The sequence below is a fragment of the Mobula hypostoma genome, chromosome 22, assembly GCF_963921235.1.
Source record: "Mobula hypostoma chromosome 22, sMobHyp1.1, whole genome shotgun sequence".
Lineage (NCBI taxonomy): Eukaryota > Metazoa > Chordata > Chondrichthyes > Myliobatiformes > Myliobatidae > Mobula > Mobula hypostoma.
This window is the reverse complement of record NC_086118.1, coordinates 56,882,713-56,909,943: the sequence shown is the minus strand read 5'-3', so window position 1 is coordinate 56,909,943 and position 27,231 is coordinate 56,882,713. Positions and strand designations below refer to the sequence as shown.

At 49.3% G+C, this 27,231-nt stretch overlaps 1 protein-coding gene across 2 annotated transcripts in view; it reads left to right on the top strand.

Annotated features, from left to right (window-relative positions):
- The first annotated feature begins 3,298 nt into the window (after nucleotides 1-3,298).
- hlfa (HLF transcription factor, PAR bZIP family member a) overlaps nucleotides 3,299-27,231 on the top strand; it is a 57,773-nt gene continuing 33,840 nt past the window's right edge. Inside the window, exons 1-2 of one of the 2 annotated variants that reach the window (XM_063030682.1) lie at nucleotides 3,299-3,755; nucleotides 20,671-21,000. In XM_063030682.1, the coding sequence (XP_062886752.1) occupies nucleotides 3,389-3,755; nucleotides 20,671-21,000 (697 nt within the window). In that variant the 5' untranslated portion in view covers nucleotides 3,299-3,388. The remainder of the gene's footprint in view (nucleotides 3,756-20,670; nucleotides 21,001-27,231) is intronic. The other variant, XM_063030680.1, reaches the window with a different exon arrangement.

Here is a 27,231-nt window from a genome sequence, read left to right as displayed (position 1 = left end):
AATAGCATCATATTTCCCCCTACCCCAATTAAATGTTTTCCCAAATTGTCTGCTCCTATCCCTCTCCAACACTATGGTAAAGGAGATAGAGTTGGATCACTACTGTACCTCCAAAATGCTCTCCCCCGAGAGATCTGACACCTGACCAGGTTCATTTCCCAATACCAGATCAAGTACAGCCTCTCCTCTAGTTGGCTTATCTACATATTGTGTCAGGAATCCTTCTTGAACACACCTAACAAACTCCACCCCATCTAAACCCCTTGCTCTAGGGAGATGCCAATCAATATTAGGAAAGTTAAAATCACCCATCCCAACAACCCTATTATTATTGCACCATTCCAAAATCTGCCTCCATATCTGCTCCTCAATCTCTCTGTTACTACTGGGGGGGGGGGCGGGGTCTATATAGAAGTTGAGTTATTGCCCTCTCCCTGTTTCTGACTTCCACCCACACTGACTCAGTAGACCATCCCTCCATTACTTCCTCCTTTTCTGCAGCTGTGATACTATCCCTGATTAGCAATGCCACTCCCCCACCTCTCCTTCCTCCCTGTCCTTTCTGAAACATCCAAAGCCCAGCACACTCAGCAGCCATTCCTGCCCCTGAGATATCCAAGTCTCTGGAATGGCCACAACTTCATAGTTCCATGTATTGATCTAATCCACGCTCTAAGTCCATGCACCTTGCTTATGATACTCCTTGCATTAAAAAAGACACATCTCAAACCATCTGGCTGAGTGCTTCTTTGCTCAATCATCTGCCTATCCTTCCTCATAAACTCCCTACAGTTGTCACTACTTGTGCGCCAACTGCCCCGTCCTTTGCCTCTTCACTTCTGTTCCCATCCCCATGCAAATCTAGCTTAAACCCTCCCCAACAGCATTAGCAAACCTCCCTCCCAGGATATTGGTTCCCCTCCAGTTCAGGTGCAACCCGTCCCATTTGTACAGATCAGCAATTCCCCAGAAAAGGTTCCAATGATCTAAGAACTTGAAACCCTTTCCTGCACCATCTCCTCAGCCACTCATTCATCTGCGCTGTCTTCCTGTTCTGACCTTCACTAGCTCGTGGCACTGGGAGTAACCTAGAGGTTACCACCTTGGAGATCCTGCTCTTCAGCCTTTTTCCTAACTCCCTAAACTTACTGCGCAGAACCTCCACCCCTCTCTTGCCTACGTCATTGGTACCAACATGTACCATAACCTCCGGCTGCTGGCCCTCCCCTTCAAGAATATTCTACAACGACTCAGAGACATCCTGGACCCTATCACCCAGGAGGAAACACACTATCCTAGCGTCTCTTTTGCTGCCGCAGAACCTCCTATCTGTCCCTCTAACTATTAAGTCCCCTATGACTATCGCTCCGCCTGACTTCACCCTACCCTTCTGAGGCTCAGAGCCGACCACAGTGCTATTGGTCTGGCTGCTGCTGCCTTGCCCAGATAGGTCATCCCCCTCATCAGTATCCAAAGGGATAAACCTGTTGCTGAGGGGAATGGACACAGGGGAACCCTGCACTGACTTCTTTCTCCCTTTACCTCTCTTGGTGTCAACCCCTCTACTCCCCGAATTCTGCACTCTGGGTGTAACCATCAGCTCAAAAGTTGTTTCTATGAATTGCTCTGCCTCCCAGATGATCCTAAATTCATCCAACTCCAGCTCATTAATGAGGTCTTTCACGAGCTGGCACTTCCTGCAGATGTAGTCTTCAGGGAGACCATTAGATTCCATGAATTCCCACATCCTACAGGTGGAGAATTCTACTGCCATATCTGCCATCCTGCCTGCACTGTACAATGGGCAACCAAGACCACACCAGCAATAACAAAAGGAAATACCTACCCTTCTTACCTGTTTCTTTGGCCTCAGCCACTTCTCGTCGAAGCCTTGAGTCAAAGCCTGATGCTCCCACTCTCACCGCTGGTCTACTCACAACAATAGCCGCCCCGTTTGTCCCTTCTGTACTCTTATTTAATTTGCAGTGCCCTGCTCCCGACGCTGATTGGACCTCTGGAATGCCCGAACACCTGCAAAGCTCTGCTTTTATACCAGCTTCGCCAACCTGCAGGTAACCTCTGTGAAGTGCCCTGCTCCCGACGCTGATTGGACCTCATGTGGATGTCTGGCAGTGTATGTGTGGACACCTGACAGTGTGCGTGTGGACATTTGATGGTATGTATATAGACGGCTGGCGGTGTACGTGTGGACGGCTGAATGACAATAAACTTGAACTTGGTACATCAAGTCTATCCGAACTCACCAGTTCCAAACCCTTATCTTATCTCACTCTCACTTGCCCAACATCTCTTCATCTGGGCAACCACAAAAGGCAGGATCTCCTGCTGGTCACCCATTCCAATTCCACTTCCTGGACCAGGATGTCTTTCAATTCCCATTCCATTCTGACATGTCTATCCATAGTCTCTACTGCTGCCACAATGAGGCCACACTCAGGTTGGAGGAGCAACACCTCATATTCTGTCTGAGTAGCCTCCAACCTGACGGTTCAAACATTGATTTCTCCAACTTCTGATAATTTATTCCCCCTGCCCTTCCCTCTTTTTTTCAATTCCCCGTTACCTTTTCACCCCTTCCTCACCTGCCTATCACCTCCCCTTTGTCTCCTTCTATGGTCCAGTCCCCTCTATTAGATTCCCTCCTCAGCCCTGCAGCTTTTCCACCTCTCTCCTGCCCTTCAGATTCTGAAATAATAGTCATACTTTATTGATCCCAGGGGAAATTATTTTTCGTTACAGTTGCACCATAAATAATAAATAGTAATAAAACCATAAATAGTTAAATAGTAATATGTAAATTATGCCAGTAAATTATGAAATAAATCCAGGACCAGCCTATTGGCTCAGGGTGTCTGACCCTCCAAGGGAGGAGTTGTAAAGTTTGATGGCCACAGGCAGGAATGACTTCCTATGACGCTCTGTGTTGCATCTCGGTGGAATGAGTCTCTGGCTGAATGTACTCCTGTGCCCAGCCAGTACATTATGTAGTGGATGGGAGACATTGTCCAAGACATCTGGAAGCCTGCGGCACTGGAAATCGGGGGTAACACACACAAAATGCTGAGGAACTCAGCAGGTCAGGCAGCGTCTACGGAGAGGGAATAAACAGACGACGTTTCGTAGGCGCTCACAACAGGACCTCACGCCGGCAATGTGTGCGATCAGGGCGCCTCTCCCGAGTGGGTGAGCGAGCGGGAAGAGGTCTGTCGCCGGGGTGAGCTCGGACCGCAGCGCCCAGGGCCACGGGGGCTTTGCGGAGCCGGGAGGGCGCACATGGTGACCAATGTGAGCGGCGGCGAAAGGCAGAAGTTTACAGCGAGCGGCGCCGAGCGATTGGCCAAAAGTGGGTCAACTCCGCCTCATTCACATGACTTGGATTTTCTGCAGGGGAGAGAGAAGCGTCAATGTGTTCGCTCGCTGGCAGAGCCGCTTAGTGCAGGAGAGAGAGAGGGAGCTGGATAGAGAGAGAGAGAAGCAGAATATTCCACCCCAGGTCCTTGACGTAAGGGTTTTTCTTGGGGGGAGCGGATGGGCGAGGACTGAGGGGATCTCCAGCCGAGTGCAGAGCCGCCGCTGTCCGTCCCCCACACGACCGAGCCCCCGCGAACGGAGCCGCCCGGAGATGTCCCGCCCGGTCCCGGTCGCCCTCAACTCCCGGTTCGTGCCGGCGACGCACGGAGTCCTCAAGTCGCTGCTGGAGAACCCGGTCAAACTGCCGCCGCGGCAGGACGACGGTGAGTGGGGTGGGGGAGGTGAGGGGTGACACGGGGTGGGGGGGAGCGAGGGGTGACACGGGGTGGGGGCGGTGAGGGGTGACACGGGGTGGGGGCGGTGAGGGGTGACACGGGGTGGGGGGGAGCGAGGGGTGACACGGGGTGGGGGCGGTGAGGGGTGACACGGGGTGGGGGGGAGCGAGGGGTGACACGGGGTGGGGGCGGTGAGGGGTGACACGGGGTGGGGGCGGTGAGGGGTGACACGGGGTGGGGGGAGCGAGGGGTGACACGGGGTGGGGGCGGTGAGGGGTGACACGGGGTGGGGGCGGTGAGGGGTGACACGGGGTGGGGGGAGCGAGGGGTGACACGGGGTGGGGGCGGTGAGGGGTGACACGGGGTGGGGGGGAGCGAGGGGTGACACGGGGTGGGGGCGGTGTGGGGTGACACGGGGTGGGGGCGGTGAGGGGTGACACGGGGTGGGGGGGAGCGAGGGGTGACACGGGGTGGGGGCGGTGAGGGGTGACACGGGGTGGGGGGGCAAGGGGTGACACGGGGTGGGGGGGAGCGAGGGGTGACACGGGGTGGGGGGGAGCGAGGGGTGACACGGGGTGGGGGCGGTGAGGGGTGACACGGGGTGGGGGCGGTGAGGGGTGACACGGGGTGGGGGGGAGCGAGGGGTGACACGGGGTGGGGGCGGTGAGGGGTGACACGGGGTGGGGGGGCAAGGGGTGACACGGGGTGGGGGGCAGCGAGCGGTGACACGGGGGGGTTGTGTGGGAGGGAGGCTGGGGGTGGGGGTGGGCGGTGAGGGGGAGGTGATGGAGGAGGGAGAGGGAGGGCTGGCAGCTGAGGGGGAAGGTGGGCGGGAGAGGGAGGGGGTGGGAGACTGAATTGGTAGGAGTGGAGGTTGAGGGAGGGGGGTAGGGAGGGTGTGAGTTAAGGGTTAGAGGGAGGAGCGATAGAGGAGGGAGAGAGAGAAAGGTGGAAAAGGAAGGGAAGAGATGATACAGGGGGAGGAGTGGAAGACAGCAAAAGGGTTGCTGATGGAGGGGGGAAGGAAGGGAAATGGAGGGGTAGTGTGGTGGAGGAAGGAGAGGGGGTGGGTCCAGAGGGAGGGGTAGGGGAGAAAGGGAACTGTGGGGAGGGTGTTCAGATTGTGGAGGAGCGCGTGAGGTACTGAGGGTGGGGAGAGACAGGGATTGGGGGAGGAGGTGAAGGGGTGTGTGAGGTACTGAGGGTGGGGAGAGATGGATTGGGGAGGAGTGGGGAAGGAGGCGGCGAAGGGGGGTGTGGAGATGAGGAGGAGAGGGTGTGTGGTGTTAGGGTTAGGATCACTGGCACAAGGGACCCAGGGTCAGACTTGACCCCCGGGGTAGAAACTGATCTACTGCCAGGCTGGGGAGGAAGCAGTGTATAATGTTGCGGAGGGAGGCCACCCTCACGTGGGATGCCAACCTGTGATGTTGACCTGTAGGCCGCTGGAAGTCGGGTTGTTGTTGTTACTCTGACAAACGCGGTGGATGTGCGCGGGAACCTGCGGGCTGCCCCCCCCAGCACGTCGCGAGGTGGTGTTGGGTGTTAACGCAAATGGGCATTTCACTGCATATGTCAGAAACAAATCATGGATATCGTGTGATGCCAGTGCAAGATTATAATCTAAAACCGTGGAGACCCAAGTGCACTACCATCTCTGCTGAACCTGTGGAACTAGTGAAGGATTGTAACCAGCGTCATAGTGTGATTCAAATTCTGGCAATTGTCCAAATGCAGGAAAACACAGTGAGGTCCCACAGCAACTCCGTCTCCCTGAAACACTTTTCAGTGCTCTGACTGTGTTCTCCCCTTACTTACGCCACCATGTAATGCCTGACTGTCTTTCTATGAAGTGTTGTGTTCGTATCGCGGGAGGCACGGTAGCGCAGCGGTTGGTTCAATCGGTTCACGGTGCCGACAATAACCGATCGGGCTTTGATTCGTGCTGCCGTCTGTGAGCCGGTTGTATTTTCCCTGGGTGGCCGTGTGGGCCCTCCGGGAGCTCCACGTTCCGGACACGTACGGCTGGGGGTCAGTGAGCTGTGGGCGCGCTATGTTGGCGCCAGAAACACGGCGACACTAACGGGCTGCCGCCCCCCGCACACTCCTCAGACTGTGTTGGTCGCTGACACAACGACACTTCACCTTGTGCTTTGATGTACATGTGACGTCCTTACTGTTATAGCCGGGGGTGGGGGGAGGTGGGGATAAGCTCCCACTCCCTATTAAATGCTTTATGTCACATGTCGTAAGGTCCTTCACTGGTTGGGATCGACCATGGATGCTGCATCCCAGCTGTCTGTGATACACCAGCCGGGGCAGTATGATACGGGGAGCAGGCTGTTGCCTGTGTCCCAGGCTCCCCCTCTCCACACAGCTCATGAATCCAAAGTCACAGCAGAGACTGATACTGTTTGGCACCAGGAGTTGCCAGTCAGAGTTGAACTCAACGTAGGACTACCTGCCTTAAAGTTTACTAACTGTTTACCCCCAAAGCCTTCCCCATGAGTGGGTATAGCCACAAGGCAGTGGAGGTTTGAGATCCATCTCCTAAATGATCTGCCAACAATGGCTGATGAGCCCCACCTGCCCAAAGCAACTGATTCTAAGGTGCCAGTTAACCACTTTTGCCCCTTCTCCAGTCAGTAGAAATAGTTCTGCTGGGCTTCATAGCTACATGTGAAGGCCAGGAGCTGCACGTGGTTGTCAGAGGCTGTTTGAGATGCACGCCATTGGGCGCATTTAATAGGTCGTGGGAGCTTACCTGTAACAACCTTCAGGAACCTCTGTGATAGTAATTCTTGAGCAACTCTCACCAGAAGCTGGAGGAACTCAGCAGGTCAGGCAGCATCTGTGGAGAGGAATGAGCAGATGGTATTTCAGGCCGAGACCCTTCATCAGGACCAGAAAGGAAGAGGACAGAAGCCCGAGTAAGAACTTTCTGACCCCTTCCTCTGCAGTCCTGATATGAGAATGATAAGGTGTTTTTGTGATACACTGATATTGTGTAACCCTAGTGCACAATGGTCCTTGAATATTTGGTTGGAGTACTTTGTCACCATTGCTTTGTTATTTTATGGGATAATTATGCTCGAGGTGGTTACACAGCGGTTAGTGTAGCCCTTTTACGGTGCCTGCGGGCACCGATCGGGGTTCAGTTCCTGCTGCTGCCTGACATGAGTTTGCATGTTTGTGTGAGTTTCCTCCAGGTGCTCTGGTTTCCTCCCACACTCCAAAGGTGCATGGGTTAGGGGTAGTGAGTTGTGGGCATGCGATGTTGGCACCGGGAGTGTGGCAACACTTATGGGCTGCCCCCAGCCCAATCCTTGCTGGTTTGACTTGACACAAATGAGGCATCTCACTGTGTGTTTCGGTGCTGCGATGTACATGTGACAAACAAAGCTCATCTTTAATCTTTTTAAGCCTTGATGACGCTGTGTGGTTCTGCTGCTGGACTGTTGCTGGCACGGGGAGGGAATCCTGAGGAAATACGGTGAGACGTCGCCGGGGCCAGAGGATTTCAGTGACGGGCTCAGCTTGTTTCCAGATTTTAAAAAATTGGCTTTAATTGTCGCCTGTCCAGTGAGATGCGCCGTTTGTGTCAGTGACCATCATGGTTCGAGGATGTGCTGGGGGCAGCCCGCAGGCTTTGCCGTGCTTTTAGTGCGCAACATCGCGAGCTCACAGCTCACTAACCCTGACCCTGTCTTTGGAATGTGAGAGAAAAGCGGGAGACTCGGACTAAACCCCTGTGGTCACACAGGGAGAGCACACACACTCCTTGTGTTCTGTTTGAGAATGTCACGTTCCCTGGAGCAAAGGAGATTGAAGGCGGACTTGATAGAAGTATATACGATTATGAGAGGCACAGGGAGCCAAAGTATTTTTGCGTGATAATCGTATCGGGTGGGCGTAGGTGTAAGGGAAGGAGTTTGAATGGGAATCTGAGAGGTGTGTGTGTTTTTTTTTTACACAGAGGGAGGCTGATATCAGGAACTGACTGCCTGAGTAGGTGCTGGATCAGATACAGTCAGTATGTTTAACAGACCTTGCATAGGTGAGATATAAAGTTCAAAATAAATTTATTATCGAAGTATGTATGTGTATATCACCATATACTACCTTTGAGGCCTCCGTCAGTCAGGGTCAGCCATGGATGTTGTGTCCTGGCTGTCTAGATACACAATCCTGGTCAGTACGATATGGAGAGCGAGCTGTTGCCCAATGTATCAAGCTCCCCCTCTCCACACATCTGACGAACCCAGAGGAATGGCAGAGACCAATGCAGTTTGGCACTGGCAGTGTCGCAGGAGTTGCCAGTCAGTTTGATCTCAATGTAGGACTGCCTTAGGGAGTCCAGCTCCGGATTTTCCCCTCTGGTTTTACTCCCGAAGCTTCCCCGTGGGTGGATACAGCTGCAAGGTAGCAGAGGTTTGAGATCAGAGTTTTCCTTCTCCTAGATGGGCTACCAGCCATGGCTGACATGCCCCTTCTGCCGAGAACGAGGGGTCACAGTTTGAGGATAAAGGGGAAGCCTTTTAGGACCGAGATGAGGAAAAACTTCACACTGAGAGTGGTGAATCTGTGGAATTCTCTGCCACAGGAAACAGTTGAGGCCAGTTCATTGGCTATATTTAAGAGGGAGTTAGATATGGCCCTTGTGGCTAAAGGGATCGGGGGTATGGAGAGAAGGCAGGTACAGGGTTCTGAGTTGGATGATCAGCCATGATCGTACTGAATGGCAGTGCAGGCTCGAAGGGCCGAATGGCCTACTCCTGCACCTATTTTCTATGTTTTAAAGTGCCAGTGACCCACCTTTCCCCTTCTCCTGTCAGAAGAAATGGTTCTGCTGGGCGTAGTACCCAAATGTGAAGGCCAGGAGCTGGGTCGGTTGTCATTGTCATTGCCCATTTGAGAAGCATTGGGAACATTCAATAGATAGTAGGAGCTTGTCCCCATTACCACCCCCGGCTATAACAACCTTAAGGAACTATTTACTATCTAGAGGTTGTTTTCTTGCGGGCATCTACAGGAAAATAAAGAAATAGAACAGAATTTCAGAAAAACTGTAAATGGCAAAGAATGACCAACTAGAGATGTGTGAGTGTAAGATGTACAGAAGGACATGGTCCCACTGTGGGCACAGGGGTCAAATGGGATCTGGTGTGTTTTGGAAGGGCTGCTGCTGTGCCCTACAGCTCTGATCCTCTCAGGTATTATGACCCTCGTGTTACTGGATGAGGGTCTGTCATGTTGGGACAGTTTGTGATTCTGATGGTGTGTGTGTACGTTATAGTCTGATCCTTGTCACGAGCAGTCACCTTCTGATGCTGTGGGATCTGAATAGGGATATCACCTATGTTCTCTGACTCGGACATGGGGCAGTTGTCCTATAATGGCGAGTGATAGTAACACTCGTTTCTGTTCCGGATACGTAGGTTGTAGAACATAGAACACTACAGGCCCTTCGGTCCATGATGTTGTGCTGACCTTTTAAACTATTCTAAGATCAATCTAACCCTTCTAGGCCTCCATTTTTCTTTCATCTATGTGCCTATCTAAGAGCTTCTTAAATGCTCCTAATGTACCTTCCTCTTCCACTACGCCAGCAGGGCATTCTACGCACACACCACTCTCTCTCTGATGAAAGAAACATGCCTCGAACATCCCCCTATACTTTCACCTTCAAGTTATCCTCCCTTGTATCTGCCATTTCCGTCCTGGGAAAAAGTCTTTGGCTGTCCACTCTGTGCCTCTTACTATCTTGTACACCTCTATCAAATCACCTCTCATCTTCCTTTACTTCAAAGAAGAGAGCCCTAGCTCGCTGAACCTATACTAATAAGACATGCTCTCTAATCCAGGCAGCATCCTGGTAAATCTCCTCTGTATCCTCTCTAATCCAGGCAGCATCCTGGTAAATCTCCTCTGCAGCCTCTCTAATCCAGGCAGCATCCTGGTAAATCTCCTCTGTATCCTCTCTAATCCAGGCAGCATCCTGGTAAATCTCCTCTGCAGCCTCTCTAATCCAGGCAGCATCCTGGTAAATCTCCTCTGTATCCTCTCTAATCCAGGCAGCATCCTGGTAAATCTCCTCTGCACCCTCTCTAATCCAGGCAGCATCCTGGTAAATCTCCTCTGCACCCTCTCTAATCCAGGCAGCAACCTGGTAAATCTCCTCTGCACCCTCTCTAATCCAGGCAGCATCCTGGTAAATCTCCTCTGCACCCTCTCTAAAACTTCCACATCCTTCCTATAATGAGGCAACCAGAACTGAACACAAGTGTGGTCTAACCAGGGTTTTAAAGAGCTGCAACATTACCTCGTGGCTCTTGAACCCAGTGCCCTGACTAATGAAGTCCAACACACAGTACGCCTTCTTGACCACCCTATCAGCTTGCATGGCAACTTCGTGCGATCTATGGATGTGGACCCCAAGTGCACTGTAAAGCACGTGGTGAATCTGTGTTTTTGATAGGAGACTGTCGTGCTGTGATATCATTTTGTTCTAATGTGAGGCAATCATAGAACAACACAGCACAAAACAGGCTATTCAGCCCATCTAGTCTGTGCCGAGCTATTATCGTGCCTGGTCCCATCACCCCACTGCTGGAATCATAGTCATCCTTACCCCTCCCATCCACTACTTATTCAAACTTATGTTAATTGCTGCAATCCAACCCACATTTATCACTTCCACTGGCAGCTCCTTCCACACTTACCACCCTCTTGAGTGAAGAAGTCCCCCTCCCCCCCCAGGATCCTCTTAAACATTTCACATTTCACCCTTATCCCATGACCTCTAGGTCCAGTCTCGCACAAGGTCGGTGTCTGCCAGCCTGTAATGAGTCCCTTCCCCTTACCACCTTATTCTGGCTCTGCTCCTTTTCTTTCCAGTCCTGAAGAAGGTTCTCAGCCCGAAAAGTTGACTGTTTATTCCTCTCCATAGATGCTGCCCGACCTGCTGAGTTCTTCCAGCATTTATGATTATGACTATGAGGACACGCAGTCCCCTTTTATTGTCATGTAGTAATGCATGCATTAAGAAATGATAAAAATGTTTTTCCAGAATGATATCACGAAAACACATGACAAACCGACTTAAAAACTAACAAAAACCACATAATTATAACATATAGTTACAACAGTGCAAACCAATACCGTAATTTGATAAGAACAGACCATGGCATGGTAGAAATCTCAGAGTCTCTCGAAAGTCCTATCATCTCACGCAGACGGTAAACCTCCAGCGCCGCCAACTTGCCGATGCAGCATCCCGGAAACATCCGACCACAGTCCGACTCCAAGTCCGGCCGAAAAACTCTGAGCCTCCGACCGGCTCTCCGATACCGATGCACCGAGCACCATCTCTGCCGAGTCTTTCGACCCCGGCCCCGGCAACAGGCGATACGCAAAGCCGAAGATTTGGGGCCTTCGTCTCCGGAGATTCTCAATCACACAGTAGTGGCGGCAGCGAAGCGGGCATTTCAGAAGTTACTCCAGATGTTCTTCTGCGCTTCACAGCTGTCTCCATCAAATCCGGATTGTGCACAGCCCCCTAGTTACACATATCGATATTTTGTGTGTGTTACTCTAGAAAAAGCCTGCTTGCATTTACCCTATCTGTATCCCTCATAATTTTGTATACCTCTATCAAATCTCCCCTCACTCAGGTCCTCGAGCACTGACAGCATCCAAAATTATACCGGTGCTTAAGAAGAACGTGGTAATCTGCGTCAATGACTATCATCACTTACATTCACAGTGATAAAATGTTTTGACAGGTTGGCGATGAAACACATCAACTACTGCCTGAGGAGTGACTTGACTCTGCTCCCATTTACCAACTGGAGCAACAGGTCCACAGTAGATGCCATCTCTTTAGCTCTTCACTCAACCCTGGAACATCTGGACAGCAAAGGTGCACACATCAGGATGCTCTTTATCAACTACAGTTCAGTATTCCTTTAATATTCCTTCAATGCCTTTAATACCATCATTCCAAATAAACTGATTCCTCAGCTCCGGAACCTGGGCCTTAGCACTCAGACCTGCAGCTGGATCTTCAACTTCCTCACAGACAGGACCCAGGCTGTAAAAATAGGGGACAAGCTCTCCTCTACAATCACTCTGAGCACCGGTGTCCCACAAGGCTGTGTACTCAGCCCTCTGCTGTACTCACTGTACACCCATGATTGTGCAGCCAAGTTTCCATCAAACTGAATATATAAGTTTGCTGATGACACAACAATTGTAGGCCGTATCTCGGGTAATGATGAGTTTGAGTACAGAGAGGAAATTAAGAACCTGGTGGCATGGTGCAAAGACAATAACCTATCCCTCAACATCAGCAAGACAAAGGAATTGGTTGTTGACTTCAGAAGGAGTAGCGGACCACACGACCCTATTTACATCAGTGGTGCGCAAGTGGAACAGGTCAAAAGCTTTAAGTTCCTCGGGGTCAATATCACAAATGACCTGACTTGGTCCAACCAGCAGGGTCCACTGCCAAGAAGGCCCACCAGTGCCTTTACTTCCGAGAAAGCTAAAGAAATTTGGCCTGTCCCCTAAGACCCTCACTAATTTTTATAGATGCACTGTAGAAAGCATTCTTCTAAGGTGCATCACAACCTGGTATGGAAGTTGTCCTGTCCAAGACCGGAAGAAGCTGTAGAAGATCGTCAACACAGTGCCGTGTATCACACAAACCAATCTTCCGTCCTTGGACTCACTTTACACCACACACAGTCGGAGCAGTGCTGCTAGGATAATCAAGGACATGACCCACCCAGCCAACACACAGTTTGTCCCTCTTCCCTCCGGGAGAAGGCTCAGGAGCTTGAAGACTCGTACGGCCAGATTTGGGAACAGCTTCTTTCCAACTGTGATAAGACTGCTGAAGGGATCCTGACCCGGATCTGGGCCGTACCCTCCAAATATCCGGGCCTGCCTCTCGGTTTTTTCTGCACTACCTTACTTTGCCTTTTCTATTTATGATTTATAATTTAAATTTTTAATATTTACTATCGATTTGTAATCCAGGGAGTGTGAAGCGCAGAATAAAATATTGCTGTGATGGTACACTCTAGTATCAATCGTTTGGCGACAATAAAGTAAAGCATTCAATACCATCACCCCCTCAAAACTGATCAATAAGCTTCAAAGCCTTGGCCTCAATACCTCCTTGCGCAATTGGATTTCCTCACTTGTAGACAACAGTCATTTCAGATTGGCAACAACATCTCCTCACAATCTCCATCAGCACAGGTGCACCACAGGGACGTGTGCTTAGCCCCCTGCTGTATTCACTTTACACTTATGACTGCATGACTAAGCACAGCTCCAGTGCTATATTCAAGTTTGTTGATGACCCCACTGTCACAGGCTGAATCAAAGGTGGTGACGAATCAGCATACAGGAGGGAGATTGAACATCTGGCTGAGTGGTGCCACATCAACCTCTCACTCAATATCAGCAAGACCAAGGAGATGATTATTGACTTCAGGAGGAGGAAACCAGAGGTCCATGAGCCAGTCCTCACTAGAGAATCAGAGCTGGAGAGGGTCAACAACTTCAAATTCCTCGAGGTTATCAGTTCAGAGCATCTGTCCTGGGCCCAGCACACAAGTACAGTTGCGGAGAAAGCATAGCAGCACCTTACTTCCTTAGAAGTTTGCAAAGATTTGGTATGACATCTAAAACTTTGATATTCATCTATAGATGTGTGGTGGAGATTATATTAACTGGCTGCATCAAAAATGATATGGAAACACCAATGCCCTGAACGGAAAATCTGACAGAATTAGTCTGAAGTGGCCCAGTCCATCATGGATAAAGCCCTCCCCACCACTGGGCATACTTACAAGGAACACTGTCACGGGAAAGCAGCATCCATCGTCAGAGACCCCGCCACCCAGGTCAGACTCTCTTCTCGCTGCTGCCATCAAAAGGAGGTACAGGAGCCCCAGGACTTGCACCACCAGGTTCAGGAACAGTTATCACCCCTCAACCATCAGGTCCCACACCACCAGGTTCAGGAACAGTTATCACCCCTCAACCATCAGGTCCCACACCACCAGGTTCAGGAACAGTTATCACCCCTCAACCATCAGGTCCCACACCACTAGGTTCAGGAACAGTTATCACCCCTCAACCATCAGGTCCCACACCACCAGGTTCAGGAACAGTTATCACCCCTCAACCATCAGGTCCCACACCACCAGGTTCAGGAACAGTTATCACCCCTCAACCATCAGGTCCCACACCACCAGGTTCAGGAACAGTTATTACCCTCAACCATCAGGTCCCACACCACCAGGTTCAGGAACAGTTATCACTCCTCAACCATCAGGTCCCACACCACCAGGTTCAGGAACAGTTATCACCCCTCAACCATCAGGTCCCACACCACCAGGTTCAGGAACAGTTATCACCCCTCAACCATCAGGTCCCACACCACCAGGTTCAGGAACAGTTATCATCCCTCAACCATCAGGTCCCACACCACCAGGTTCAGGAACAGTTATCACCCCTCAACCATCAGGTCCCACACCACCAGGTTCAGGAACAGTTATCACCCCTCAACCATCAGGTCCCACACCACCAGGTTCAGGAACAGTCATCACCCCTCAACCATCAGGTCCCACACCACCAGGTTCAGGAACAGTTATCACCCCTCAACCATCAGGTCCCACACCACCAGGTTCAGGAACAGTTATCACCCCTCAACCGTCAGGCTCTTGAACCAGATAGATAACTTCACTCGCCCCATCGCTGAACTGTTCCCACAATCTAGAGACTCATTTTCAAGGACTTTTCATCTCTTGTTCTCAATATTTATTTTATTTTTCTTTTTGTATTTGCAGTTTGTTATCTTTTGCACATTGGTTGTCCATCCTGTTGGCGCGGTCTTTCATTGATTCTACTGTGGTTATTATTCTATGGATTTATTGTGTATGCCCGCAAGAAAATACATCTCAGGGTTGTATATGGTGACAAGTATGTATGTATATGTATATATATACTTTGATAATAAATTTACTTTGAAATGTTCTCTCCACTCTTTCAATCTATGGTTAAGAAGGCGTATGGTGTATTGGCCTTCCTCAATCGTGGAATTGAATTTAGGAGCTGAGAGGTGATGTTGCAGCTATAGAGAACCCTGGTCAGACCCCACTTGGAGTACTGTGCTCAGTTCTGGTCACCTCACTACAGGAAGGATGTGGAAGCCATAGAAAGGGTGCAGAAGAGATTTACCAGGATGTTGCCTGGATTGGGGAGCCTGCCTTATGAGAATAGGTTGAGTGAACTCAGCCTTCTCTCCTTGGAGCAACGGAGGATGAGAGATGACCTGATAGAGGTGTATAAGATGATGAGAGGCATTGATCGTGTGGATAGTCAGAGGCTTTTTCCCAGGGCTGAAATGGTTGCCACAAGAGGACACAGGTTTAAGGTGCTGGGGAGTAGGTACAGAGGAGATGTCAGGGGTTAGTTTTTTACTCAGAGAGTGGTGAGTGTGGAATGGGCTGCCGGCAACGGTGGGGGAGGTGGATACGATAGGATCTTTTAAGAGACTTTTGGATAGGTACATGGAGCTTAGAAAACTAGAGGGCTATAGGTAAGCCTAGTAATTTCTAAGGTAGGGACATGTTTGGCACAACTCTGTAGGTCGAAGGACCTGCATTGTGCTGTGGGTTTGCTATGTTTCTATGTTTATTGATAACTTTCCTGTAGGTAAGTCACCAACACTGCATACAATGATACTGTGTGTGCTTTTTAAAATGGACTGTTTTACTGTGAGAATTTGTACGTAGTAGTCATTGTTGAACATTGTCCTGTCCTAATAGTGACATGGACTTTAATATAAATCAGAGTGCTAGTAACGCTGGGCTCAGTTTATTGTATAAGACAGTGATAGTGTGTGATTCTAATTCTGGACAATCCCAATGGGGGAATCTGTGAAACTGTCTGTCGCTAGGACAGACATGTCACCTTTATACAGTCACACTGTAAACAGTGCGATTCCAACATTGTGCAATCTGTGTTTCCGATACAACTTACCGCAGGCAAATGTGAGGTTCTGCACTTCGGTAGACTGACGATAGTAGGTCTTGCACGGTGAACGGTAGGGCACTGAGGAGTCTGGGATTACAGGCCCATAACTCATTGAAAGCAGCACCACAGGTAGATAGGGTTGTAAAGGAAGCTTTTGGCACGTTGACCTTTATAAACCAATGTATTGGGTACAGGAGATGGGGTGTTATGTTGAAGTTGTATCAGACATTGGTGAGGCCTAATTTGGAGTATTGTGTGCAGTTTTGGTCACCTACCTACAGGAAATAATTAAATGAGGTTGAATGGACAGAGAAAATTTAAAGGATTTTGCCTGGTCTGGTGGAATTGAGTTAGAAGGAAAGGTTGAATTGGTTAGGACTTTATTCCTTGGAGCGTAGAATATTGAGGGGAAATTTGATAGAGGTATACAAAATTATGAGGGGTATTGATAGGGTTAATACAAGCAGGATTTTTCCACTGAGGTTGGGTGCGACTAGATAGATAGACACTTTACTGATCTCAAAGAAAATTACAGTGTCACAGTAGCATTACAAGTGCACAGATATACAAATAGTAGAAGAGAAGTAAGAAAGAGAAGAAATAAGTTACCTCAAACAGTCTAACAGGAAGGGGTCATCATTAAAGGTTTACTCATTTAAAAAGCCCAATGGCCAAAGGTATGAATGACCTCATATCGCTCTTTGGAGCAGCGTAGTTGTCTTAGTCTGTTACTAAACGTGCTCCTCTCTTCAGCCAAGGTGGCATGCAGAAGGTGAGAGACATTGTCCAGAATTGCCAGGATTTTTTGTAGGGTCCTTTGTTCTACCACAGCCTCCAGTGTAGACTATAGTGTAGTCAGTGTGTCGACTACCTCTAGAGGTCATGGGTTAAGGATGAAAGGTGAAACGTTTAAAGGGACCATGAGGGGAACCCTCTTCACTCAGAGTGGTGGAAGCTCAATTTCAATGTTTAAGAGAAGTTTGGATAGGTACGTGAATGGTTGTGATATGGAGGGCTATGGACCCAGTGCAGGTCAATGGGAGTAGACAGTTTAAATGGTTCAGCATGGACTAGATGGGCTGAAGGGCCATTTTCTGTGCTGTACTTCTGTATGACCCTAACTGTCTAGCTGTGCGATGCGTGTTCCTGATCCGGGTCTGTCTCGTTGAGTGACGTGCATTTCCGATAAAGGACAGCGAGGTCGCGTAGCGGTTAATGCAACACTTTACAATGCTAGCAATCAGCAGTCGGGGTTCAAATCCTGCTGTTATCTGTAAGGAGTTTGTACGTTCTCCCCATCACTGTGTGGGTTTCCTCTGGCTGTTACCTGTAAGGAGTTTGTACGTTCTCCCCATCACCGTGTGGGTTTCCTTCGGGTGCTCTGATTATCTCCCGCGTTGCAAAGGTGTACAGGTTGGGGTTCGTAAGTTATTGGCACGCTATGTTGGCGCACGAAGCCTGGTGATTCTTGCGGATTGCCTCAGACTGTTGGTGACGCAAGTGACGCATTTCACTATGTTTTGATGTATGTGTGACAAATAAAGCTAATATTTATCTGTCTCGTCACTTGGTGATATAGATTTATCAGTCTGTAATGTGGGGGCCAATGTGATATCCACATGGCACTGTGTTTCTGACAGACATCTCCCAGTGGAGGTGTCTGTATTAAGGGATCCTTCCCCTGTACATTGGGGGAGGTGTTGGATGGGGTAGCGCCATGCTGGATGGGGTAGTGCCATGCTGGGTAGGATAGTGCCATGCAACAGATTTCTGACTGCCCAGCCACCTGCCCTTTCTGTGTCCAGGGAGGAGTCAGTGTACCACATCTGTCTGAAGATCTGAAAGGGCTGCTTCTCAAGTTCAGCCCCTGCCCTCCTGACCTACGGTCACCCAGTATGGAGGGGAGGGGTAGAAAACCTTGGAGGGTCTTCTGGTTGGCTGGGTCTGGTTATTTTGGCCATTTGTGGGCCCAGGTGCCGGGCAGTCAAAGGTCCTACCTGAACTGAGTGCCTGCCCGTCTTCCAGAGTTGCACCCGTCTTGTGAAGACACTGCCCAGAAGAAGGCAATGGCAAACCACTTCTGAAGAAAACTTTGCCAAGAACAATCATGGTTAAAAGACCATGATTATCCACATCATACGGCACTTAATGATAATATTTTAATTTGAAACTGTAAATAGTTAATGAAGCCTTGATTACTGAATTATTGTGTAATATTTCACTGTGAATATACTTTTGTATAAATAGCACAAGTTTCCTAATACGGGGTTGCCATGAAGTGATACTGTTTTATCTTGACTATGGGACGGTCTCTCTGTGAGATGGTGATACTGATTAGGACATGCCACCTTTACAGTATGATTCTGTTACGGGATAGTTGACTGCTAACGTTGCAGGTACTATTCCTGAAATGAAACTGATACATTGTGGTCTAGTGTGATCCTGATACGGGACTGTCCCACTGTGGTATTGTGTGGTAATAATGGGCTCTCGCCTGTGATATTATTAGATCTAATACTTGACTTTAGTATGGGACTTGTCACCTTAAAGTTTTATTTGTCGCCATGTGATATGTGTTCTTGATGCCCAAAGCTATTCTCTGCTATGCATTTACCCTTATGAACTGTTAGTCCTCAGATAGCTTGGTATAAGGTTGTGAGAGAGATGGATGTAGTCCAGTCCATCCCTACTATTGGGTGCATTTGAGGTAGAGGGCTGAAGAAGGAATCTGATAGGAGAGGACAATGGACTATGGGTGAAAGGGAAGGAGGTGAGAGAGGGAAACCAGAATGGGGAATGGAAAAAGAGAGAGGGGGAGAAATTCTCTGAAGTTAAGAGAAACTGATGTCCATGTCTCAGGTTGGAGGCTACCCAGACAGCATATGAGGTAGTCCTGGTCAGTGGAGGAGCTTAGATTAATCTGAGCTCAGGGGAAAGCTTGTTTGAGGTGGTCACCTTGGCTTTGTAAGGGAGGGAGCTTGGGGTGCGCCTTGTCATCTCGATCAATAGAATAGACACAGGGACAGGCTCTTTGGCCCATCGGATCTGTGCGAACCATGCTGTAGATCTGAATGAATCGCATCTGTCTGAATATGGACCTTTTCTCTCTGTTCCCAGCCTTTGATATTCATATCTGAATGTCTCTTAAATGTAGTTTTCACCACTTCCCTTACTGACCTGTTCCAGACACCTATCGCTCTCTGTAAAAATAAATAAATAAATAAATAAATTTTAATGCCTTGTAATTCTCTTTTAAACTTTCCCCTTCTCGCTTTATTCTAATATTCGAAGTTTCCGCCCTGGGAGAATAAATCTATCTCCCCTATCTCTGCCTCTAATAATTTATCTACACATGATCCCTGTGTTGCAACCATTCACGTTATGGAAATTTACCCTTGCAGAATTCAGAAATCACAACCCAAAAATCTGAGATGCACAATAAAGTTCATTCTCCTGGAAATTATGTGGGAGGTAAAGTGTAGACAAGTAAACAGAACAGTTATTTTCTCTCAGTTTGCACATAGAAACATAGAAAACCTACAGCACAATACAGGCCCTTCAGTCCACAAAGCTGTGCTGAACATGTCCCTACCTTAGAAATTACAGAGGGTTACCCGTAGCCCTCTATTTTTCTAAGCTCCATGTACCTATCCAGGAGTCTGTTAAAAGACCCTATCATATCCGCCTCCACCACTGTTGCCGGCAGCCCATCCCATGCACTCACCACTCTCTGAGGAAAAAAACTTAACCAACATCTCCTCTGAACCTGCTTCCAAGCACCTTAAACCTGTGTCCTCTCGTGTTAGCCATTCCAGCCCTGGGAAAAAGCCTCTTGACTATCCACATGATCAATGCCTCTGATCATCAAATACAAGAGATTACACAGCTTCACGTTATGAAAAACCAGGCTACAGACCAATTCCGAGGAATCGAGTGTACCAAGGGGGGGTCCCTGCACTGTGCAATGATCTGATCGGTATGAACAGTGCCTAAGACAAGCTTTTCACTGTATCTCCGTACCTGTGATAATATAAACCAATTCCAACTCGACTGGCATTGCTGAAATGGGCTGAGGGGCCTGTTGCTGTCTGTATGTCTCGGCGGCACTGCATCACAGCTATCATAACGCTTTCCAGCGCATTCAGTATCCACCGCTGTTTGTAAGGAGTCTCCCCGTGACCATGTGGGTTTCCTCTGGGTGCCCTGGTTTCCTCCCACATGCCAAAGACGAACGGGTCGGTGAGCTGTGGGCATGTAATGCTGGTGCCGGAAACCTGGTGCCACTTGCGGGCTGCCCCCCCAGCGCATCCTCGGACTGCGTTGGTCGTCGACGCAAACGATGCGCTTCGCTGTATGTTTGGAGGAACGAGTGAAGGATGAAGCCAATCTTTATCTGTCTCACCGCCGATCGCCAGTGCAGTGTGGGACAGTCACCCTGTGAAATGCCACAGCTCCTGCCAGTGACTGGGATAGGTTTGGGGGTGCCAGCCGGCGATGGGGCAGGAAGCGGAGCTGCGAACAGCACAGTGGGGGGTGCCCTGTACTGATGACCGGGGTGGGGGAGGTCTGGCATCAGTGACTCGGGCAGGGGGAGTGGAAGGGTGGAGTGCCAGGCGACTGGGATAGGGGAGGGGAGGGGGTCTGGTGCTGGTGACTGGGACGAGGGAGGAGGTCTGGTGCCATTGACCAGGGTGGGAGAGGGGTCCAGCGCCAATCGACTGGGATTACGAGGGGAGGAGGGAGGTCTTTCGCCAGGGACCGGGGTGGGGGCCGTCGGTGATTACTTGCACAGGGTGTTATTTATTTTTTATGATGTGCTGTAACTAAGGTTGGATGTTGTGTCCTCTAGGTTTCAGTAAGGAGGAGAAGGAGAAACAGTTGGAAGATGAAGCAGCGAGCAGCACCGTCACACAGTCTGCCTTCCTGGGACCCACGCTGTGGGACAAGACGCTGCCCTACGACGGCGACACCTTCCAGCTGGAGTACATGGATCTGGAAGAGTTCCTTTCGGAGAACGGCATTCCGCCCAGTCCGTCGCACCAGCAGAAGGCAGGACAGCACTCGCCACTCCAGCACCCTGGTGCCCCGCAGGCGCCGCCCATCGACCTCAGCAGGGCCGGCACCTCTGTTCTCCCAGCACCGAGTCCACAGAATCTCCTACCCAACACGGCAAGGACAGGTAAGCTCTTTCCCCAGCTTCACCCCCGTCTGACCGACCGACCGGGAATGCAGGTGCTGGACTGTGGAACGAAAGGGTCTGAGTCAGTTCAGCTTACTGATCCGTGAAGCTTTCACTCGCCTCAGTGCTGAACTGACTCCCAGTCTGCGGCCTGTAGTCGGCGGGCTCCTGGTCTGGTTTCACTCGCCTCAGCGCTGAACTGACTCCCAGTCTGCGGCCTGTAGTCGTCAGGCTCCTGGTCCGGCTGCAGCACTGAATTGGCTACGTGGCTGTGGACTAATTTTCAGGGTGTTTGTGGTTCATGTTCTTTGGATGTTTGTTTTTCTTGTGGTTTGCATGATTTGTTTTTCATTGAATATTTTGACAGTCTTTGCTGTGCGTGTGTGTTTTTGTGGATTCTATTGTTTATCTGTGGCTTTCTATAAGGTTGTATATGATATTCATACTTTGATAATGACTGCAGAACTTTGAACGTATGAGGAGTGCCAGATGGCTCTAGGTCTGTAACTGCTGGAGTTTAGCAGAATGGAGGGGTTCTCATTGAACCCTATGGTACATTGAAAGTCCCAATCTGGGGTTCATAGACCCCTCGGTTAATGGTAAGGATCCATGGCGTAAAAAAAGTTGGGACTAAATGGGAGAATGAATCAGCTCATGATAAAATGGCGGAGCAGACTCGATGGGCCGAATGGCCGACTTCTGCTCCTTTGACTTGTGGTCTTATGGAATTCCTAGCCTAGATAGAGTGGATGAGGAGAGGGTGTTTCCTATCGTGGAGGAGTCTAGGACCAGAGAGCACAGCCTCCGAATAGAAGGACGTCCCTTTAGAACAGAGATGAGGAAGAATTTCTTTAGCCAGCACGTGGTGAATCTGAGGAATCCATTGCCACGGACGGCTGTGGGGCCAAGTCGTTGGGTATATTTAAAGCAGAGGTTGATAGGTTCTTGATTAGTCAGGGTGTCAAACGTTACAGGGATGGTGTTGAGAGGGCTAATAAATCTATCAAGGAACAGCTGAGTGGGCGACGGGCCGAACGGCCTAATTCAGCTCCTGTGTCTTGTGTCAGAGGGTTTGAATCACTGACATGTAATAATCATGAAATTTATTGTTTGTGACAGCAGTACAGTCATCATCATTATGTGCCGTATCGTATGACATGGGCGATCACGGTCTTTAACCCGAGAAGTTCGAATAAACTGTACAAAAGTTTTGCCTGTCCATTGCTTGATGTAACTTATGAATGCTGTGCACTGTCAACCATGACTTTTTCTCCCATCAGTTTTTCACGTCACTGCAAGATGTACTGAGGAAAGAGAAGCTCAAACACGTCCCAAAACCTCCAGCTGATAGTTCCTGATTGATGATATCAGCTCTCTTCTTATTCCGGCTTTTCACAACTGTAAGAAATACTTAGAGTTATGTCCCACAGCAGTACAGTACAAGACATAAATACTGTAAGCTACAATTAGTAAATTAATAGTGCAAAGGGCAAGTGTTCATGGACTGTGAAATCTGATGGGAGGAGGGAGGAAGTTCCCATAACAGGTTAAGTGTGTGACTTCAGGCTCCTGTACGATGAGGGGTGGGCGTGAGCTCGATGGTGAGGGTCCTTCATGATGGACACTGCCTTCTTGAGGCATTGCCTATTGAAGATGTCCTCAACGCCAACGCCGTTAATGGTTTCAGCTGAGACTGTGCAATGCCCCACCCCACACCAGACCGTCATCCAACCAGTCAGAATCCTCTACATCTGTAGGAATTTGCTGGAGTCTTTGGTGGTAAACGAAATCTCTTGTGAAGGAACATTCCGCAGGGATCTGGGAATACAGATCCATAATTCCTTGAAAGTGGTGTCACAGGTGGGTAGGGCTGTAAAGAGAGCTTTTGGCATATTGGCCTTCATAAATCAGAGTATTGAGTACAGGAGTTGGGAATCTACCAGCAGAAGTAGTGGATGTGGGTTCAATTTCAACATTTAAGGGAAATTTGGATAGGTACATGGATGGAAAAGGGGTGGAGGACTGTGATCAGGGTGAAGGCAGATAATAGTTTGGCACCAACTAGATGGACTGAATGGCCTGTTTCTGTGCTGCAGTGTTCTATGACTCTAGGTGTGGTCTAGATGCTGACTGCACTCGGGTACTATTGACTGGACATCGGCATGCCGCACATATAGACGAGCGGTAACGTGTTTCCCATCTTCCTGTTCCTTCCTCAATTACACATCATCCCCTCCTCAAACTATATAAACCAGATGATCATCCGCACCAGAGGAACTGTGCCCTAGGGTTCTGGAAGAGGTAGCATTAAAGATTGTGGAGGCATTAGTGACGATCTTTCAAAAATGATTGGGCTCTGGCATGGTGCCAGAGGACTGGAAAATTGCAAAGTCACTCCACTCTTTAAGAAAGGAGGAAGGCAGCAGAAAGGAAACTATAGACCAGTTAGCCTGACCTCAGTGGTTGGGAAGATGTTAGAGTCAATTGTTAAGGATGAGGTGATGGAGTACTTGGTGACACAGGACAAGATAGGACAAATTCAGCATGGTTTCCTTCAGGGAAAATCCTGCATGACAAACCTGCTGGAATTCTTTGAGGAGATTACAAGTAGGATAGATAAAGGGGATGCGGTGGATGTTGTATATATGGACTTTCAGAAGGCCTTTGACAAGGTGCCACACATGAGGATGCTTACCAAGATAAGAGCCCATGGTATTACAGGAAAGTAACTAACCTGGTTAGAGCATTGACTGATTGGTAGGAGGCAGCAAGTGGGAATAAAGGGATCCTTTTCTGGTTGGCTGCCAGTGACTAGTGGTATTTCACAGGGGTGGTGTTAGGACCACTTTTTATGCTGTACATCTATGGTTTAGATGATGGAATAGATGGCTTTGTTGCCATATTTGCAGATAATACAAAGATTGGTGGATGGGCAAGTAATGTTGAGGAAACAGGTAAGCTGCCAGAGGACCTAGACAGATTAGGAGAGGAGAATGGGCAAGAAAGTGGCAAATGAAATGTGTGTTGGAAAATACATGGTCATGCACTTTGCTATAAGAAATAAATGTGCAGACTATTTTCTTAATGGGGAGAAAATCCAAAAATCTGAGATGCAAAGGGACTTTGTGCAAAACACCATAAAGGTTAAATTGCAGGTAGAGGCAGTGGTGAGGAAGGCAAATGCAATGTTAGCATTCATTTCAAGATGTCTAGAATACAAGAGCAAGGATGTGATGCTGAGGCTCTATAAGGCACTGGTGAGGCCTCACCTCGAGTATTCTGAACAGTTCTAGGCTCCTCATCTAAGAAAAAATGTGCTGGCATTGGAGAGGGTCCAGAGGAGGTTCACAAGGATGATTCCAGGAATGAAAGGGTTATCATATGAGGAACGTTTGATAGCTCTGCGTCTCTACTCGCTGGAAGTTAGAAGGATGAGCAGGATCTCATTGAAACCTTTCGAATGTTGAAAGGCCTGGACATGGCAGATGTGGAAAGGATATTTCCTTGGTGGGGGAGTCTAGGACAAGAGGGCACAGCATCAGGATAGAGGGCCGTCCATTTAAAACAGATGTGGAGAAATTTCTTTAGCCAAAGGGTGGTGAATTTGTGGAATTTGTTGCCACAGGCTGCTGTGGAGGTCAGGTCATTGGGTGCATTTAAGGCAGAGATTGATAGGTTCTTGATTGGACAAGGCATCAGAGGTTACGGGGAGAAGACCAGGGACTGGGGCTGAGGAGGGGAATAAAAAAGGATCAGCCGTGATTGAATGGCGGAGCAGACTCGATGGGCCAAATGGCCTAATTCTGCTCCTATGTCTTATGGTTTTATAAGCATCATGTCATGTGATAGAACTTTTTTTTTAAATTCTGCTTCCTGCTCCTTTAGAGTGATGACATGGAGAGCATTGTATCCAAAGTTCAAAATAAATATGCTGTCAAAGTGCATGTACGTCACCATATACAACCCTGAGGTTCGTTTTCTTACGGGCATTCACAGTAAACCCGAGAAACACAATTGAATCAATGAAAGATCGCACCCAACTAGGTCGAACACACAACCAGTGTGCAAGAGACAGGAAACTGTGCAAGTTCAAAACTAATAATAACAATAAATATTAAGAAAATGAGATGAAGAATCCGTGAAAGTCAGTCCATTGATTGTGGGAATAGTTCAGTATTGGGGTGAGTAAAGTTATCCCCACTGGTTCAGGAGCCTGATGGTTGAGGGGAGAGCAGTAACTGTTCCTGAACCTGGTGTTGTGAGTCCTGAGGCTCCTGTACCTTCTTTCTGATGGCAGCAGCGAGAAGAGAGCATGTCCTGGGTGGTGGGGGTCCCTGATGATGGATGTTGCGTTTCGTGTAGATGTGCTCAGTGGTGGGGAGGGCTTTACCTGTGATGGACTGGTCCGTATCCACTACTTTTTTATAGGATTTTCCGGGATCCAGCCGCAGCAACTCCTGTAGATTTTGTGCACATGGCCTGCCCCTTTAAGTGGTGTCTTTTGTGCCTTGTTCTGCTTTTTAAGATGAAAGTTTATTTGAATACTTTGGCCCAAGTGTTTTGCCCCGGGGTTAAGTGATGTGAAGTATTTTTAATCTTGTGACCTGGGGGAAACAATGTGGCTCAGTATCTGGGTTTTGGTTGTGATGCTGTTTTCTTTGATTGTGTTTCTTTATCATGGCTGCATGAATTCCCTGAGGATTAGTTTTCAGCAAGTCCCGCTGCCACAAGCAGCCGTGGTAGGAGGCATCCTTTTCCCTGCTCCTTTACTCTTTATCAATTCCTCCTCCTCCTCCTCCTCCTCCTCCTCCTGCTGCGGGGGCGGCGAGATAGTGTGGCGGTTTATGCATCGCTTTGAAGCGGCTGGGGGAGATCAGGGTTCAATTCCCACCACTGCCTGTGCGTTCTCCCCGTGACTGCGTGGATTTCATCCGGAGCGGTGCCTCGGTACCCTCCCGTTTTCTGAAGACGTGTGCGTTACGGTTAGAGCATTGTGGCGTGCTACGTTGGCGCCGGAAGCTTGGTGACCCTTGCACCTCCTCGGACTGTGTTGGCCGTTGACAGGAACGATCACTGTATGTTTTGACAGATGTAAATGAAGCTCATCTTTAATTTCTCCCCTCCTCCCACCTTTTAAATCTATTCCTCAGCTTTTTTTTCTCCCTTCCTGTCCTAGGGTCTCAGGCCAAAGCGCCGTCTGAACTCTTTTCCATAGATGCTGCCCGGCCCGTTGAGTTCCTCCAGCGATTTGTGTGTGTGTTGCTCGTCTTTAATCTCTTTGTTTCCATGAGCTTAGCCATGTGGAGGAGTTAACTGATGCCACACAGGCTCGTTATGCAGACATGAACCACTCCTCCTTGCCTCGTTTGCTTCTTCTCACTCCCTGCGACTTTCCTGAACCCCTCACCATCTCCCTCACTCTCTGGGACCCACCTCTTCCCTCCCTTCACTGCCGCGGTTCCCTTCGATCCCTGTGACCCTCCTCCCCCTTTCATTCTCAGAGAGTCTCCTTGCTCCCTTGTTTTCCCCTAGCTTTCCCCCGGGACCCTCCTTTCCACCTTCCTTCTGGAACCTATTACCGCCCGCGATACCGCTGGCGTCTGGGGCAGCGTTGAAGGTCCTCCGTCTCCATCTGTCCTTGGCCACACAGATGTAGAAGGATTCTTCACTGCTGCTTCCAGGGTTGTTAGCCCTGAGCTGAACCCCCGAACCTGGAGGACCGGTGGGTCACTCTTAGTCTGGCCTTTACCCTCTGACCTGTTTGACATGGGTGACCCTACCAAGAGACAAAGCGTAAAGCCCTGACTCCAGCTCTCTGAGTCACTGACGCACACAAATTTCCAAACCTTCGGGCAAGGTTGTGGTCCTTTGGAGATCTCTCTGGACGCCTCAGCTTACCTTCCTCACTCCTCGAACTGACTCCCTCCCCCTGCCTACCTCCACCCCATTAACCCACCCAGCAGAGGGAAAAGCCTAGAGCCGGTTGTCCCCTCTGGGTGTGAGCTGCTGGGGGTTCTCAGTAGAAACATGGTCCCTTAACGTCCCAGTCAGGGGCCAGCCGGGTGATCTCATTGTCTGTGTCTGACTGCACCAGGACTGGGTGTAATTCTCATTGTCTCTGTCTGATTTGCACCAGGACTGGGTGTAATTCTCATTGTCTCTGTCTGACTGCACCAGGACTGGGTGTAATTCTCATTGTCTGTGTCTGACTGCACCAGGATTGGGTGTAAT